At 45.4% G+C, this 18750-nt stretch overlaps 1 protein-coding gene across 3 annotated transcripts in view; it reads left to right on the top strand.

The window, feature by feature from the left end:
* LOC117416563 (uncharacterized) overlaps positions 1–18750 on the top strand; it is a 45524-nt gene that overhangs the window by 8732 nt on the left and 18042 nt on the right. For all 3 annotated transcript variants that reach the window (XM_034027725.3, XM_034027723.3, XM_034027726.3), the window contains exons 11-42: positions 330–518; positions 976–1128; positions 1914–2058; positions 2384–2542; positions 2852–2970; positions 3227–3508; positions 4055–4210; positions 4554–4738; positions 4970–5152; positions 5595–5686; positions 6518–6687; positions 6912–7071; positions 7248–7327; positions 7713–7893; positions 8194–8349; positions 9806–9939; positions 10133–10291; positions 10422–10602; positions 11064–11275; positions 11857–12045; positions 12343–12485; positions 12891–13053; positions 13147–13233; positions 13528–13662; positions 14533–14652; positions 14904–14996; positions 15209–15426; positions 15793–15986; positions 16292–16603; positions 16929–17158; positions 17380–17541; positions 17647–17733. In XM_034027725.3, the coding sequence (XP_033883616.3) occupies positions 330–518; positions 976–1128; positions 1914–2058; positions 2384–2542; positions 2852–2970; positions 3227–3508; positions 4055–4210; positions 4554–4738; positions 4970–5152; positions 5595–5686; positions 6518–6687; positions 6912–7071; positions 7248–7327; positions 7713–7893; positions 8194–8349; positions 9806–9939; positions 10133–10291; positions 10422–10602; positions 11064–11275; positions 11857–12045; positions 12343–12485; positions 12891–13053; positions 13147–13233; positions 13528–13662; positions 14533–14652; positions 14904–14996; positions 15209–15426; positions 15793–15986; positions 16292–16603; positions 16929–17158; positions 17380–17541; positions 17647–17733 (5229 nt within the window). The remainder of the gene's footprint in view (positions 1–329; positions 519–975; positions 1129–1913; positions 2059–2383; positions 2543–2851; positions 2971–3226; positions 3509–4054; positions 4211–4553; positions 4739–4969; positions 5153–5594; positions 5687–6517; positions 6688–6911; positions 7072–7247; positions 7328–7712; positions 7894–8193; positions 8350–9805; positions 9940–10132; positions 10292–10421; positions 10603–11063; positions 11276–11856; positions 12046–12342; positions 12486–12890; positions 13054–13146; positions 13234–13527; positions 13663–14532; positions 14653–14903; positions 14997–15208; positions 15427–15792; positions 15987–16291; positions 16604–16928; positions 17159–17379; positions 17542–17646; positions 17734–18750) is intronic.

The following is an 18750-nucleotide window of genomic DNA, read 5'->3' as shown; positions in this document are numbered from 1 at the left end:
GAAACATTCTGGTATGACACTAGGTTACCATGGAAAGTAACCACAACACACCAAGGAAGAGTTAACCAGAAACATAGAGGTCTGATCAATCAATCAAAACCTTGAAATCACGGCTTGCTATCTGCATCTGATTATCAAACTGCATTCAGACTATGTGTACTTCAGAAATTGTAACGTTTTTATAATGCCCCTTTGAAAATAAAGCATGTTATCAGTAAATATGAATTCACCTTTCACGTTAATCAATCAAACAAACAACACAAAACGTCTCAATAAAGACTACTGTATCTAGAATAAGTAGTCTTGTTTGCAATTTTTTTTTTTTTCAGACACTGCTGCGGTCACCCGAAGCCAGTCGGAGTGTTTTCCTGGGAGTGTCTTCAGTGGTGCACACCTTCTGCTCTGCAGTGCAGCCTGCGTGTGCCAGCGTCCCTGAGGTGCTGGCCCTGATGACAGTGCTTCAGGGGTATCTAGAGGAGGACTGTGGCTCTGGGGCGGACCCTGAACAGCTCTCCCAGGTACACGAGAAGACCCTACTCTCCAGACACTGTATCTGAGGGTTAAAATGCTGTGCTCGGATTCCCGAGCTTCTCCTGTCTGGAATCCTGTGCTCTTGGAAACGGCGCTCACCAGTTAGATATTGCACAGAAATCTCACCTGAAATATTCAACTGGGCTTCTGCTGCTTGATGATAAAGGCTTCATTCACGTGGTAGACAGTCTTGCAACAGGGTGAAATATGTTGAACACTCTACCGCGTTAAAGAAACATACAACATTCAAATGGCTTTTCTCAACAGGTGGAATTGTTTCATAAATAAATGGTGAATTGTGATGATTCAAAGTCCAAGCTACCCAAACAGCTCTGATCTGATCCCCTGACTGTATGTTGTATTAAGCAGAAGATAAGAAGCATATTAAGAGTGTGGTGCTGTTCGGTGACCCGTTGCCTGTGTCGTGTCTGTCTTGCTCTGCAGCTGCAGTCCGTGCTGAAGGCGGTGGGGAATGCAGGTCTGGCGGCTGCAGCTCTCACTCCTGCACTCAGCCTCTGCGCTGAGACCCAGACCGGCCCTGTGGAGCTGAGGCTCGCAGCCCTCGACGCATTCCGACGCATTCCCTGCAACGCTGATGTGAGTTAACATTTCTATACACTTGATATTCTACAAAACAAGCACAGTGACTACAGGGGAATCCTGGGTGTTATCGACAGTGATTTGGATAAAGCACAGCGTTTTCAGAGTGCTGTGTCGTGCCACCAGGCTAAAGGCATATGGAGGCAATAGGACCAGCTTCATTGTATCAAGTAGGGCTGCAATGTTCTTCACTGATGCGGGTCACATGACGTTCTTTAGGACATGGGAGTTTGAGCTGTGTGAGTCTGCATGCTAGAGAGAATTTGGGATTGGTTGTCAAGGACTGTTTTTGGGCTTGTTGGATTTTATTAATATGATAATTAGTTCTTATTCTTTGTAATAATTATTCCATCTTGATATGTTTTATATTCAAATTGATGTGTAAAACTAATACAGCTAAACATATGGTAAAAAGTAATTTAACATTCATCAAATGTTATTAATCTACCACCATAATAACATTATTAGGAGATTATTAAGATTAAACAGTAACATATCAAACAAGGAAGAAGACATTACTTGGTGTTCAAGGTTCATGCTACTTTATTCCAACAGTTAATGTTAATCATATTATGTTGTAGACGGAGCTATAAAATTGCGACAACTTCTAAGCATGTTAGTTTACAGCTGGTTTAGGGGAGCATTAGTCCAGGCACTTCTCTCTCCGACTCCAAATTGAAGTGGCAATTGCACCTTGAATTGATGTTTAGTTCCGACGAGTTCAATGTGTGTCTGAACTCCCAGATGAATGACGGGTCAATGCTTGTGATCCCTGAGTGTAGCGTTCCGTGCTGCTCCGGCTGTACCGCTCACGGGAGGAGGACGTGGAGGTCAGGATCGCTGCCTACCTGCAGGCTATGAGGTGTCCGAACGAGGGGCTGCTGCAGGCCGTGAGCCAGGCTCAGAGAGAGGAGACGTCCAGCCAGGGTCAGTCCACACCGCCTGCAGAGGAGGCCCACCAAACCATACCTTTTACTGAGGCTTTCCTTTGTACTAAAATTGATCGGATGTGAAATCAACAACCCAGCTATTATGTAAGGGATAAACAACGATGAGTCATTAAAAAATAGTTCGCTGTTTTGAGTGCCATTAGCCTCGAGAAACTGTACATTATTTTCTTACCGATTCAACACTTTTGAGTTGTTTATGCCACTTAAAACATTTCTTCCTAATTGATACTTGTATTGTATTGTATTGTATTGTATTGTATTGTATTTTACCAGTATTGTATTGTATTGTGTTATATCGGCAGTTGGTGCCTTTGTGTGGAGCCACCTGTCTCAGCTGATGGAGACAGAGGACCCGCTGAAAAGGGCAGTGAGAGACTCTCTTCCTGATGACATCATCACTAAAGACTTTGACACTGAGGCCTGGAAATTTTCCTCCTACACTGATGCCACCTTCCAGTCAGGTATGGTACAGCAGGGGACCTTGGGCTCTATTTTAATAATATAAACAGCAGCAGGCCTTGTCCCCCGGCTCTATTATTGACCTTGTTCTTGGTGGTCATCACTGCTTAGACCTTTAAAGTGATCTTAGTGCAATACAATGAAGTGTGAGGCAGCTGGATAAAGTCATGTGCATAACAGTCAGCCCACTTTGGATTACATTGCCACTTGGTCTTTGAAACCTGAAGAGCACTGGCCTGGTTTTCACAGCCAATTACAGCCAATAATCTGAACCAGGGTGTGCCTCTCATGTGTCTTCTCGTCTTCCTCAGGCTATGGAGGTGCCAATGTGGAGGCTGCAATGGTCTTCTCCCCCAAGTCATTTCTGCCTCGCTCTGCAATGGGGAACCTGACCGTCCACGTGCTGGGCAGAGCCATCAACCTGCTCGAGGTGTGTCTGTCTGTTGGTACTGTATGTGTGCGTGCCACTAGAGAATAATGGGGAGAACTGAGGGCAGCTGTCACTCTGATGTAAAGGTCTGTGCAGTTCTTTGCCTTCGTGAAGCAATGGCACGTGATGGGGAGCATGTGATGAATGTTTTATGTGTTCTGTAAATTCTCTATTAAACGTTTTTTCTTAGTTTGAACAGTTCTGCTGCAGAAACACTGCAATCTTCATGTTTCTTTTTTTTTTTATGTTTACGCAGGTCAATATCCGTGCTGAAAACATTGAACCACTTGCTCAGAGGGTATTTGGCAATCAGCCATTTGATTTTGGTGGAGATTCTGTAACTGAGGAAGACCAGAGAACAAAAGAAGATCCCACAGAGGCACCTCTGAGAGAGAAGAAAAAGAGAAACTCCGAGAGACACACAGAGGAAGAAGCTGCTGAAACCACACAGGGTCCTGGGAGGACCCGAAACAGGAAAGCAAAGCAGCAGGGGTGTCAGCCTGGGGACTACAGCAAACTGAACCAGATAAAGGACAAGGTACAGTAACAAGTGTCACAGAAACATAAGTAGACTCACCCTACTGGCATCACGGTGTTATAACCCAGCATGGTTTCAACAGCCAGTGCCAGGATACCTTGCATGTTAGATTTAAAAAGATTTAAAAGAGTACTAAAGGACTGATTTGAACATTAATTACATTTTAATACAATATTATAGATTAATGGCTGGTTTCACAGACCCTGGTTAGCACTAGTGCTGTTAGTGCTGATCAGGGTCTGTGAAACTAACCATACATTTGTAAGCTGCTTCTTCCTACTGCCAAATCACTTCCTGTATTGTAGAGTACTCTTTTTTCAATAATGTCGCTCCAATTAGCCCATGTGACCTATAACACAGGAAGTGTTTAGGTAATAGAAAGCAGAGGCTTACATTCTACCAAACAAAAATCTGCATACCTTAAAGTAAAAAAAAAATACAAGAGCAAAGAGCAGAAACAAAAAGGGCAAAACATGTGAAAATGGTTTAGCACACCTTTAGAGTGCTTGAGGTCCACTGTTAGTTAAATTGGCTTCCCTCACTCAGTTCACAGAGGGAGCGGAGAGGAGCGGGGCGCTGCGGTGTGGGGTGAGTGTGAAGATCTTCGGCAATGAGCTGAGCTTCCTCAACTGCGACGATGTGAAGGACCAAGTGAAGCTACTTTCTCTCAGTCTGGCTGAGATTGCGGTCAAACTTTTAAAGGTAAAAAGCTCATTTTAATATTTTTATTGCATTCTTTCGGATGAAATATCAGCATAAACTGACGTCAAAAAATAAAATGCCCTCAAAAATGATTGGGTCAATAAGAAGATACAAAGACGGTTTGTACTGTTTGTATTGCTTAGATAGAAGACTCCTGAGAAAATCCTGTGGTTCAGTAGTCCAAACGTCAACCCCTGTCACCAACAAAATCTATTTAGCATAGTATTATTAAAACTGAACCGTCCTAATAATCACCATTGACTTGAATGAGGAGATCCAGTGCGGTGCTGCAGAGTCCTGCCTCTCTTGTTTGGATCTGATCCTGCCTCTCCCCCTGCTGTAGGGTCAGGAGGTCCAGTATAGCAGGAGACTGAGTCTGGCCACTGAGGAGCTGATTGTCCCATCCCTGTCTGGGCTGCCCATTCGACTGGCTGTCAACGCATCCGCTGCCATTAGCCTCCGAGTTAAAGGAGCAGTCGACTTCAAACAGTGGTCAAACTTCTTCATCAATGGATACATCAAGCCAAGGTAAGCCGTTCATTTGTTTTGACGTCTTTCATTTCAACACTACTAATGCCAATAAAATATCTAAAAATGTTATTGGAAATGTTAACGGGGGGGGGGGAGACTTTAATAACACATTTACTGTGTAGGAGTTTTATAAACCTAACAACTGTGACATGTAACCAGGAATACGAGGCTCAATTGCATGTGCAGTCTTTTGGTTTCCCGGTACTGATCCACATTGTCTCCCGGCAGTGCCCTGGTGCATGTGTCTGCTCGGCTGGGGGTCGAGGGTCAGTGCGGTCAGGCGGGGCTGGAGTGGGTGAGTGGCTTGAAGACCTCCACCAGCCTGGATGGAGGGGTGCAGGTGAAGAGAGGGCAGGATCTGAAGGTGTTCCTCAACACGCCAGAGGAAACCATGGAAATCTTTGACATCAGGTACAGTAGGGAAATACCAAACCGCTGCGGAAGTGTATTGTAAAGTGTGTTCATTCACCAGTCCGTCTGCGGCCCAGGGTATGTGAATAAAAACAGTCAAGCAGACAAACGTCTTGGCTAATGCCTTCATCGGTGTAAAAGACTTACAGCTATATTCAGTGTTACTGGTTGTTCGTATCGAGAAAAGCTCATTCAAGTGAGCACTAACACTGAATAGTTATTCTCATTAGTTTTACCTAATAATTTTGATTGAGTGTTTTTGAAGTTATTGAAACATAGTGATTACAAACATAACAAAGATATTGACATGATACAGCAGGTACATGACAGTAGATAGCAATGACAGTGCTTGTTTAAAATTACAGTTTCCACTCTAATGTTTCCTTATAATATTAAGATGTGTACCTTAAAAGTTACCTCTCGGGTTTCCCTGCTGTTGTAGCTCCAGGCTGTTCTTGTTGAGTGCGGAGGGGAGAGAGGAGCTATCTGGCCCTGCTGACCGCACAGTAACAGCCTCCTGCACTGACCAGGAATGTGAGTATTTAAAAATAATCACTGGGACACTTTTCACTTCACGACAATGAAGCTTTTCAGAGGGGGACCTGTGCGTTAGTATTGCGTTTAATTAGCGTGACTGCCACTCAGAGAAGTGGTCTGTGTGTGTGTGTGTGTGTCTTTGTTTGCGTGTGTGTGTGTCTGTGTTGTGTCATAACTGATGCTCATAGAGACTTTTTGACAGCCTCAGGTACTTTTAGATTGCTATCTAAATTATACATCCAGTCCACCAAAGATTTACTGTGCTCCTGACAGAAAAGCAAATATCTGGGTAGCATTTAGAGAGTTTTTAAAAAATACAGATCTATGCTAAAATCAGGTAGATTTGTTTAGCGTGTAATGGCGTGTAAAGTGTGTGCCTCTAATTGTTCCTGTGCCTCTCTAGTGTTCAGTAGTTCAGGACAAACCCACCGACACAATGGTTTTAGATAAACAAACTTTACTGATGAGGTATGCGAAACAAATGAACATAGAACAACAATTTGGCATAACACCTACTTGGATGAAAGATCCCCTACCTGGCCATCGGACGAGGCAGGAGACCCCCATAGAACTATACGTAGAAATTTAAAGTAGGAGATGGGGCAGGTGGTGGGTTGCGAAAGAACAAATGCAAAATGAAAGGTGAGTACACAGGTTATTTATGCTAGCAGTAATTATTCAGTTTGGATTCATTAAATGATATGATTCAATTAGATGAAGTGATAATTGTGTGGGGGTTTGTCCATCCTCCCGAACCCGAGCTGTAAACTCGGGTTCGGGAGGATGGTGTTTCTTGGTGATGTTCTTAGTGATGTTTCTTGGTTTCAGTGTCCATGCTGATTGGCTGGCAGTTGTGTTGTGAAGCCTCGTACCCCACTGATGCCTCCGCTGGGCCTCGCTTGCTGCCTGGTCCTGTGTCGGTGTCTGCCAGGCTGAGGAAGCTGGACAGAGCTCTGCAGCAGTACCTGTTTGAAGCTGCTTACTCCTTTGTGTCCAAGGTAATGTAGAGATCGGGACTCAGGTCAAACAGCGCTCTTCAAGTCCTGTCTACCCAACCTGTAGGTAAGCTCGGAGGTAGGGAAACAAGTAGCAGTTTATCCTGCTCCGAAACAACAGCCAATATTCCTGGCTAAACGCGTTCCCTGGATCATTACCCTTGTATTATTATTATCTAGTCCTTTGACACTTGTCTCACGCGTCTATTGTATATAAACTCTTCCAGAAGGGCTCCCAAATTCCCAGTGAAGCTGCTGTCCATCTCTTTATGGGCACCCCCAAATCTGACGTCAACAGGGACCTGGCCATTGACGTCCTCTTCCATTACACGCAGAGGAGGCTTTCTGTCAAGCTTGTCCACCCCAAGAAGAACATTCTTATAGAAGGTAACTTTTAAACAAAAATATTATGTTTGTTTTTTTTTAATAGCATGATAGGCTTCTATTTAGCATTTAGTTTGATTTGTTTTTGATCGTCGTTTAGTATGTAATGGAGAATTAACGTAGAGTAAAAAAAAATCATTAACTTTTTTCTCTTTTTCTTCCATTGTAATGCTTCTAAGGAAAAATTGATGAAGTCAAATCTATGCGCAGCGGTAAACTGGAGCTTCTACTTGACGACACAGATCTCTACTACATCAAGGTTGGGCTTTCGAAATCCTCGGCATCACTAGCCAATCAAAGCACTACATTTCCTTCACCTTAGATTATCTTTCTGTATTTATGTATACAGGTGTCATGTCATGATATGAAAGTAAGTGGAGGCATTACCAGTGGTGTTATAACATTTAAAAAAGCACAGCAATGTGTGATAAAACATAATTAAATCATGGCAAAGAATAGGCAAGCAACACACAGCCCTTACAGGTGTGGTAAAGCATATAAAAAACATGGCAAATGGTAATCTATAGTAAAAACTACAAAGGTAAACTTTTATAAAGGACACATTGTATTAGAGGTGTCTATGGCATGAAGTGATCGTTTAACACTATGAACGAGTTTGTAGTTTTCAGTGTTTGTTGTTGCAGGGACGGACTGACTTGCAGACAGTAGCTGGAGAGCAGAGGTACCTGTTCCAGCTAGAAGCGAAACTGACAAAGCGAGGCAACCCCATCATTCTGTCAGGCAATGCCACCAAACTGCTGGGGAAGAAGATGAAGGTCTCAGTGGCACTGACAAATGTGCTCAAAGACACAGCTTCAGTCTCAGGTTAATAATAATAATAATAATAATAATAATAATAATAATAATAATAATAATAATAATTTAAAATAAGGCAACTAAGAAACAGAAGAATATTACAGTATTACACATGTATTAACACATTGAAAACAAATGAAATGTATAATCAGTGCGCTTTTTTTTTCATAAATATGTTCTAAATATAACTATACAGCTGTTGCAACGATTGAGCCACTTTTCCATGTTACAAAATGATTTGCCTTTATGGCTTTATAAAAAATCCTGATGTGTTTTTATCCTCCCTCGCTGTTTTCTTCCTGCTGCCAGTTCTGCTTGAGCGGAAGGTGGATGAGTGGCAGAGGCAGTACTCTCTGGAGGCTGAGGCGATCCTCCCAGGTCTGTTTGGGACCCATGCCATCGGCCTGCTGCAGCAGAAAGGCCCGACCTGGAGCACCGCACTGAGGCTGCGATACGGCCTGCTCGGTAAGAGGCCTGCTGTCTTCATGTTCCAGCTGCAGTCATTCGGCGCTAGATTCTTTCAGCAAGGGGTTGTTTGATTCTGTGCGCTATAATGAGAGGACATGACTTTATCACTCAGCGCTAGACTCTTTCAGGGGTTCTTTGATTCTCTGAGCTATTGTGCTATCATGAGAGGGAGTAGCTGTTTTATTTAGTAAGATGAGCACTATGATGCTATACATGACACATTCTGTAATAATGCCTGATTGTAATTTTCCTTTTACTCTTAAATAACATTGTTTCATTATACTGTGATAGTAAACGAGAAGGCATTTTCAACACATCTTAAAAAGGGGAAGTGGAAAAACCCAAGGCATTATTACTTACAAGGTCAAACTGAAAGGTATATTATGTACAGCAATGTAGGGCCATTTTAAGATTGCTCTGTCTTGCAATCTTAACCTTCACTCTGTTAAAATGTTTTACTCTTCATTTCCTTTTTCCTTTTACACAAGCTTCAGAAATGAGGCCCTAGAGCAGACTAGAGCCTCACAAGTGTTGTCATTTGAGCTCCCTTTACAAAGCTCTGCCTTTACACTACGCTTCAACGGAAGCACCGCGGGCCAGGCCTCTTCTAAACAGGGGTTGCCATTGTGTTGGATTGTGTGGGTTGCTGTCACTTGAGGACTTGACTGATGCCACTAAGAGGTGAAAGGAGTGGTGCATTCACCAAGCTAGCTAGCCTCTTTGTGAATGAATTACCTGTGAGGGGATCGTCATGGTTTTGCAGGCCAGTTCAGATTGCTACAAGAATGATACAGGCTGCTTAAGGGAGAATTATGTAGTGAATGGGCTTGTATATTAGTAAAGTACAGCCAACAGGCTGGGCTTCATGTCGGTGTTCATGCCGGAATAGTTTCTATAGGAGGAGGAAGTGTGTTACAGCTGACTGACAGAGTAAACAGACACACGACTCTCTCTAGTTCCTAATCGCAACATTGTCGAGGGAAGAGGTCACACTCTACACCGAGTGCAGCCTGGAGTTTGTTTTCTTAGCAATTGAAATCAGATGGCTCAGTTCTGGTTCCCTGCAGTAAACTTGTGTTGCACTTCTGTGTATCCCAACGTCCAAAACATCAGGAGAGCAGGAGCTCTTCTTGGGCGTCTTTGTTTCATTTAAATCTCAATCTTTTTATTTATTTTTTAATCTGGTCATCAATAACACTTGCATGCCAAAGATCAGGGGTTAATCAGGGCCATTTAGCCCCTCGCGGATGGGGTCTGCAGTGAGTATGAAAGTAGCATTATTATAAGTTTAGTGTAATAAAGCATAGTGAAAGCATGGTAAAGCATAGGTAAGCATTGCAAGGTAATATGTGTTGCTATTGCAGTGATACACTACCAGAACATGGCTATGAACATGTCCTGTTCTCCCAGGGACAGTGCTGTGTTTGAGAGGGTCTTTGTTGCGTTTGTGCAGGTGATGCAAGGAATCTTCGACACGAGTGCAACATCGCTCAGAAACTCAGGAGGGATGGTGGCTCGGAGGACACATACCTACTGGAGGTGGAGCACGAGCTGTACTGCTCTCACATCACTGCGTACAACCACAAGGTGACGGGTTCAGAGAGCTTCTCAAATCTCTCCTGTGATTCTCTTCTGAAATGTGTTGTCTTCCACAGGACTGATGCCTTTCATTTTAATTTACCAGAAAAGTATTAACATACTGAAGGTATTCTGTGATGTTTTTTTTTACTGGGTAGTATGTTTTTTTTTTTTTTACTGGGTGTGTTGCTGCACTGTGCAGGTCCAGCTGAAGCATGAGGAGAGTGCTGCTCACACCGAGTCCACTCTGCATGTGAGCTATGGGAAGCACTGGGATGAGATCAACAACAAGAGGAGGCTAGTCCTCAGCCAGACCTTCAAGAACCACTCCAAGCCTGCTCTCACTAACTACTTCATGGAGGTATGTGTCACTTCCAGCGTAAAGCATTCAAACACACACATGATCATTTTATCCACTGTGTTTAGTGCAGGGCACTGTGCTTTGCCAGCAAACCCCTGTGCTGTGACTGACTTGCCCTTGTTCCCTGCAGTTCAGCCTGCAGTTACCTGACCGGCAGGTGAGCTACAGGACACAGCTGCAGCACTCCCACCTGCGGCAGGGCCACCTGGAGAGCAGCACCCACCTCAAGGTGCACTACAACGACAAGATGCCCTTCGTGGCCGGGCTGCACTGGAGAGACAGCTCCAAACCCCTGCTCAGGAAATGGGAAGGTAACAGTCTGCACCAAACAGCAGGTCATGTACTTCACTGACGATAGGCTGCTGGATTCTGGGATCAAACCGTTTTTGGTGTTTATATATATATATTTGCGCCGCCCCCTGAGACCTCCCATCCATGGTCAGCAATGGAATAGCCTGGACTCAAACCAGCAATATCCAGGCTATAGGGCGCATCCTGCACTCCACGCGGAGCACCTTTACCCGATGCACCACTCGGGAGCCCCTGTGTTTTTATATTTTTGACCAGCGAATAGTAGCTGTTTTATCTGTCGGTTGTCTCAAGAGGGTTTACTCAGTCGTGTGTAGCTGTACTCTGGTGTGTCCAGATATCCTGAAATCACTTTTCAATGTACCACAGACCGCCAATCAGATGGTGGGATCGAGAATTCAAATGGATTCTTGTCTTTCATTGGTGGAAGCAGTGTATTGAAGATCTTTGTGTTTGTTGGCAGGCTCCTTGAACATGGATACGCCATGGCTGTATTTATACACAGCCCACAAGTTGAACCAGCCCCAGCGGCACACATATCAGTCCATTTCTGAGCTTACTGCAGGCAAGGCCATGTCCATCAAGAACCTGGTGATGGAGACCTTCTATAAGGACAAGGGCAAGGAGAAAGAGGGCCGGATCCATGTGTACACCCCGACCGCCACCTACCTCAAGGTACCAGCGGCGTCACTTACAGGATAGAACGCTACACTTTATTGGGAGGCTGTGTGGTCCAGTGGTTAAAGAAAAAGGGCTTGTAACCAGGAGGTCCCCGGTTCAAATCCCACCTCAGCCACTGACTCATTGTGTGACCCTGAGCAAGTCACTTAACCTCCTTGTGCTCCGTCTTTCAGGTGAGACGTAATTGTAAGTGACTCTGCAGCTGATGCATAGTTCACACACCCTAGTCTCTCTGAGTCGCCTTGGATAAAGGCGTCTGCTAAATAAACAAATAATAATATTTTAACAGTACGAAGAATGGCAGCTCTTAATGCTGTCACCCTAAAAAGTCATAAACGTGAGTGAATGATGTTAAGGAGTCAAAAAATGACCCCTGGGAGATATACGAATGTAAAAGTTGCAGCATTTTGATTCATTGCATGCTATATCACTGTATGCTGTATCACTGCATGCTATCACTGTATGCTGTATTATTGTGTGTTGTATCATGGTGTGCTGTATCATTGTGTGCTGTATCATTGTATGCTGTATCATTGCATGTTGTTTTCTAAGGAAAGCACTGTTCAATGTTCCAGGTGTCCACATCCTTTCACGTTGGGGCAAGTGTTTTCCGGAGTGCTAGTGAAGTGACCTCTCTGTGGAACCAGCTGCTGAAGAATGAAATCTACCTGGAGAACAGTGCCAAGAGCAGATCCCTTCTGTTCAAGCTGAAGAACCCCAAGCAAGAGTTCAACATCACAGCAGCGCTGATGGTGCAGGAGGAGGTGAGAGGATCCACGTTTAAATCTGTTTGTCATTCAGGCCAGAAACACAGCTCCTACCAACCAGTGAGAGCTTTCCAGCAGAAGTGGAGCGAGCCAAGCTATTCATTCAGTCACAGCCTTGGTCAGGTTTGCTGTAAATTACTGAAGAACGGGCAATGCACAGTGACACACTGACCCTAATTCACTGGCTTCCGTATTTGTTTGATGAGAGGAGTCAGGCAGTGAAATAAGAAGGGAGCATTGTTCTTTTTGTATTACCTGAAGTTCGGTTCGTAACCCTGAAGTGTAATCCTCTAGAAACTGAAGAAGAGGAACGTGACGCTGAGGATGGTGCTCGCGGATCACAAGAGTCCCCCTGCGGTGCTGCAGCTGCTGGGCCAGGTCGAGGAGCTGCGCAGAGAGAAGACGCTCTACCAGAAACGAGGAACACTGCACTTCAGGTTCCGTTAGAAACGTCCTGTTCATTGAGAGGGACACCGGTATTCAACCTGCACAGTGGGGTCTGCTATTGTGAGACAGAGCATTCTAAAGTGCAGTTATTCTGTCACATGAAACTGTAACGAGAAGGACAGTCTTATAAGAAATACTAATGATGCTGAGAATGGTTTCTAGTTTGTCATTGAATTATTAAGTTTCTTTTACTATTTCTAAATGTAGAACTATTGAGTGTTAAATAGTTATGAGACAAGTGGGGGAGAGTGGCAACTGGGCTTACTTTATTGGCTTTTGACATACAATATGATGGCTGCCTACAAATACTACTGACAGCAATACAAACTTATGGGACAGCTCTAAGCTTTTACTACAGTTTTACTATCTGGTCTTTTTTTAATGTTTTTTTGCAGGCATCCATTTAAGCTGCTGATCCCTCAGAACATTGTCCTTCATGAGACCTTCACTGTGGACACGGAGAGGAAGCACTATGTGTTGGAGACCAGGGCAGTGCTGGACGAGAATGAAGAGACCGTTCAGACACTCACGCTCGGCTATCAGCCTGACAACCCTTACGTGAGTCTCATCTGTGTGAAACACTACAGGACTGCGTCTTCCTGTTCACTTCACAAAGACCTCACTGATAGCCTGATGCCTCTCTTTTCACAGGTGTGCGCTGGCCTTGTTCACCCTTACAGTGCTGCGATAGTGCCAAAGAATACCGAAGTGTGCATCAGAACCAAGACTGATCAGAATGTGAGTAGATACAACACAACGTTCCATTGGAAGTTATGAGAGCTCCATTATGCACATTGTTCATGAAGCTTTATTTCCTTAACATCAATAGCTTTGCACTATAGTTTTTTTCTGTTTGCGTGATGCCCTTCAATGTGATATTTAACAGATTTAGAAAGACTGAACAAGAATAAATCAATATTTAAGCTGGATCATGCAACTGTACTATTCAATTTGCTTGTATTTTTGTGTTGTGGTTTAAGTCTCACTATCCTGGTGAAGTTCATGTATCAGAATGTAGATTTGTGCTTGCAGAGCCAGTATGAAGCTGAAGCCACAGTGAGAATCAATCAGAAGGACAGCCTGAGTGTCCTGGGCAGGTACCAAAACAGATCCTCCAAGACAGAGACTTGGCATGGGGTGCAGCTGAACATGACTCACCTGTTCCAGGTACGCTGAGCCGCCCTTCACGTATCAATGGGGTGCAGCTCAACATGACTCACCTGTTCCAGGTACGCTGAGCCGCCCTTCACGTATCAATGGGGTGCAGCTCAACATGACTCACCTGTTCCAGGTACGCTGAGCTGCTCATTACATATCAATGGGGTGCAGCTCAACATGACTCACCTGTTCCAGGTACGCTGAGCCGCCCTTCACGTATCAATGGGGTGCAGCTCAACATGACTCACCTGTTCCAGGTACGCTGAGCCGCACTTCACGTATCAATGGGGTGCAGCTCAACATGACTCACCTGTTCCAGGTACGCTGAGCTGCTCATTACATATCAATGGGGTGCAGCTCAACATGACTCACCTGTTCCAGGTACGCTGAGCCGCCCTTCACGTATCAATGGGGTGCAGCTCAACATGACTCACCTGTTCCAGGTACGCTGAGCCGCCCTTCACGTATCAATGGGGTGCAGCTCAACATGACTCACCTGTTCCAGGTACGCTGAGCTGCTCATTACGTATCAATGGGGTGCAGCTCAACATGACTCACCTGTTCCAGGTACGCTGAGCCGCCCTTCACGTATCAATGGGGTGCAGCTCAACATGACTCACCTATTCCAGGTACGCTGAGCCGCCCTTCACGTATCAGTCCTGGTTCTAAATGCTGGAGGACTGAACACGAACTGCGCAGCTGTAACTAAAGATATATAGAGCACTTTGTTTCCTGTCACTTAAGGGCTATAGTTGTTTAGTAGATGCTTAATCGATGCATGCTGTACTGACACAAGTTCTAATACTATTTATGTCTCGATTGTCAACATGGTAACTTTGATATACAGTAACCTTATAGCTGCTATTTTCTCCTACACAGTTAAAATCCCCCCAGGCTTTGAGCCTCGAGAGCGAGCTGTTTTCAAAACCCACTAAGACCCACTGGTTCAGCTATGGAGTCACTGGAAAAGCCATTGTCAATAAACATGATGTGTCTCAGGTGAGAATGGACAAGACTATTGCTACTGGGCTCTTCCAATCAGCTCCATCAGCAGACCTATAGTTCATATTGCAATTCTGTTCATTCAGAGTGAGAAGAGATGAGATCCAATACAAATTGAGTAGACCTATCATTCAGCAATATATGTATTATAATATTTTATCATTTCTGGTGAGACGGGATACTGTGATTGTGCGACATTAAGATATGAATTCACTGAACTGATGATGATGTCCTTTTCCCATAAACAGTTTAACATCCAGCTGAATCACTCGTCAAATGAAGTTGGCCTCTATTCATTGTTCAGTCACCCCTATCAGTCCAAAATCCCTCACGCCCTCCAGGTAGGTGTGTTACATTGCAGAGTATTAACACAGTGAGCATGGTGTCTGTTTAAACATATCCTGTTTGTACTGCATTGTTGTTTGTAGTCTCCTTCACTCTTTCCCCATGTCCCGTCAGAAACCCTATGGTATCTTGTAATGTACTACACTGCAGCATGCTACGGGAAACTACGGTGTTTCTTTATACAGATCTTCTGTCTCTGTGCGTGCAGGCCCATGCCAGAGTGAAGCTCTATGGGGAGAGCAATGCCAACGGCTCCCTTTACCTGCAGAGCAATGGCAAAGACGCGGCCATGCTGGAAGTGGATCTCATGAATGAAAGCAAGAAAAACCTCAGGCTGATTGGAGCCAAACTGAACCTTCATCAGACACTGCTCCCCAGATTTGAGGATGTGTATCTACAGCTAACTGGGAAGGCATCCGCTTCAAGGTGAAAACAAAATAATTCTCCCAATCTTCTTCATTCAGGATTGTTCGTTTCTATAGGGGAGTTGGATTTAACTGTGAGAATCAGCAACTTTGTTAAGAAACTAATTGCTTTATAAATTGCTCAACCAAGTTATGATAGCATCCTTCAGAAATAAGACATGGTGTTTGCATCATAATCTGAAATTCATTATATCAATAGAAATGTGCACTTCTCAATGCCTTCATGTAGATTAAATGGTATATTCTGGGTTATTTAAAGTCCTAGCTCTTGTAAACATTTCAATATGAGTTTCCCAGTCTGTGTGATGATGTATGATGTGCACTACACAAAGAGCAGACCTGCATTCCTGTATTGGCTCCATTACAGGGTGTCCTTGCTCTCCAATGTCCAGCTGGGTGATCAAGCTCTCCAGGTGGATCTGTCCGGGTTCAAGGACCAGAGAGCAGGACTGAGCGCGTCGGTCAGTGGCAGGGTCCAGCACAACATGGACAGCCTGCCATTGCTGCCCCCTGTCCTGGGGCTGGACGGGTCATTGAAACACCAAGACGACCTCAGTGAAGGTCAGAATCAACCAAGATGCTTACATTTAATGACAAGAAGCTCTGGCTGGAGTGTGTCTCTTCCTTTTGAAAACTAGATGTAATTTGATGCAGTAAACCGTTTAGTCCAAATTTGTATAGTGGAGCCAAATGCCGCTGCTCATATAGAGATTTAGATCTGGAGGGACAAGACGTTTAGTGGTGCTGGTGTTGCATGTCAACACTAAAGGGGATTACATTTGATGCTTGAAATTACTGCTGCTTTCATCAAGTCTTGCTCTTGTTAGGCCTAATGTGATTTACCCAGCACATCTTCTTTATTGCAGGTGCCCTGACTGTCAAAGTGAGCGATGCCCTGTATGAAGTGAAGCTGTGGAACCACAATGTGTTTGTGGGCGGCGCCCTGCAGTGTGACGTCTCTGCCTCTCTCAAGCAGAACGGCAGCACGTGGGGGCCGGAGCAGGCCGAGGTGAAGGGGAGGCTGGGGCAGGGGCAGGTGGAGGGCTGGAGCGACGGCAGGCTGTGTGTCCAGGCTGGATCCAGAGCCTTGTGTCTCAACCTCTCCAGCAGCTTGCAGCCGGAGCACACTGGGGTCAAGGCAGAGCTCACACACTCCGTCCCCGAGCTCAACGCGGCCGGTACTACCTATACTGATCTTTGGGATTTTCAAGGGATGAGTTTTGATGCCGCACTGGCCTGACATCTCTATTTATCCACAGGTCAGGGATGGTACAATAAGCAGTGAGAAGTGAAGGCAGGCTACTTTGCAGCATGTTTATCAGTATTTAAACAAGTTTGTAGTTTTAGTTTTAATATTAGTTGTTGGTAGAAGCATGGTTTAGCTTTAATTTTAGTATTTGTGAACAAGTCACTATAATGTATGATATTGCCAATGATGCCTGTATATCTTGTTCAGCACACATGTTTTTAACTGTAGTTTGTGTTTGTGCACTTTACCTGCAGGCCTCCCCTCGGAGGGCACTCTGTCAGTCAGCTACGATCTGGGGGCCCTCAATCGCTCCGGGGCAGTGGAGCTACAGGGAGGGGGGTGCAGTCTGGTGGCTCGGGTGGCGGTGGGGAGAAGGTCGGCCGTGCCCCCCCGATGGCAGCTTCTCTCCAGCCTGAACCACGACAGCGAGGGGCTAAGGAGACAGGGCTTACCCCACTCTGCACAGGGAACCGGCTACTATCAGGTACAGACACTGTACAGAGCACTGCTAGACGTTTACTGTGAAAGCAAATCAAACACCTAGCAATGCAGTTGAGTGCGCTGTGGCATTTGTTTAACTGGCTAGTGCGTGTTTTGCATGCTAGATAATGCTATGTGACATGCAAGGATTGTTACTGAGTGATTTTCAGTAGTGGACGGACGTATTTAGAGCTGTTCTGATCTGATCCTTTTCTTTTCCCCTAGAACGGGGCTGCTGGCCTCCTGGCTGGACTCTCTGTGAGTGTGGAGAAGCAGCACTTCAACCTGGAGCTGGAGAAGAGGAGCAACGACAGTGCAGCACAGATCGCTGTGTCCCTGAACCACCACATGGGGGTGATATCTCAGGTCATACCCACAGCTCTGCAGGTGAGGAGCACACCCTAAGGATAAGTCTAGAACAAGAACAAAGCAGAAAGGCAACCATTTATTGTCATGTATCCCTTTTCACCAACACCTGCTTTTGTCTTCCAGCGCTTGCAGGTGAACTGCTCTGGAGAGGCGACCACAGACAGCCTGGCTGCTCATTGCTCTGGAGCCGCGGCCAGCAGGCCCCTCGAGGTACGAGCTTCTTTCTTAAAGAGATCCCACAGACTCTGCAGCAACCTTGAACTGCAGTACCAGCGAGACTCACTCAGGCTAGAGGGCTGCTACAACAGCAAAAACAAAAGTGACCTGGCAGCCAGTCTGGTTCACACCTCCAGGTATTTACAGTCATTAAACATCCCCGCAGACTCGCGCCTCACGGCATTTCTGAAACAAAAGCCAGACAGGTGCATGGCAGTCTTCAATCTGTCAGTGGGGAACGCTGGACTTTTTACCACCGGAGAATTGTTAGTCAAGCCCAGTTACAAGTGGCGCTGGCTTGTCTCTTACTCAGCACTGAGTAGTTCTGTCCCCCAGGAGACCGCAGAGTTCTGGGGCTTTGTCAGGCCAGAGCGGTGTAATTTCATAGCCGATATCAGGGCCTCTTGTAGTAAGGCAGCTGCCACTTTAAACATCAGCACCAAGTGCAGAAACTCACATAGTGTTCGCGTAAAATGGGCTCACGTTACCGAAAGAACCAAGAAAAAACCTAAACGGTTTTCTATCACATTAGATGCGGAGGCCAAGAAAAATATGTACACAGGTATTGTAGGGGTTGAGAACAAGCAGGATTCCCTGAATAGCAGTGCCTCTTTCTTAATGGTGAAGAACAAAGCTGCCTTAAACTGGACTTTGCAGCACAAGTGGAAAGCACTGGAGAGACTGTCTGTTCCTGGGAGTGTTAGCCTGGGGGGCTCCGTGAAAGAGAGCAACACCTCGCTGGAGGCAGGGATTCAGGCTGCCCTGAACGGGAGGCCAGTCCATGTGGACATGGTGTCTGTCTGGGGAAAGCGGGCTGCGGTCAGGGTGGTGTTCCACCATGCCGTGCCCCTGTGGAGCAAGGCAGGGATACCGGAGGATGGACGGCTGACCATGGCAGCCACGTTTGGACACGGAGATGACCTGAGGCTGGACGTGGTCAGCGCACCCTGCAATGTCTCTGTCCAGGGGTCACTGAGCAGGGGGCTTGTGAAGAAGTGGAGCCTGACAGTC

This window comes from Acipenser ruthenus, chromosome 12, assembly GCF_902713425.1.
Source record: "Acipenser ruthenus chromosome 12, fAciRut3.2 maternal haplotype, whole genome shotgun sequence".
Taxonomy (NCBI): Eukaryota; Metazoa; Chordata; class Actinopteri; order Acipenseriformes; family Acipenseridae; genus Acipenser; species Acipenser ruthenus.
The sequence above is the reverse complement of the archived record's forward strand: the minus strand, read 5'-3'. Positions and strand labels throughout refer to the sequence as shown.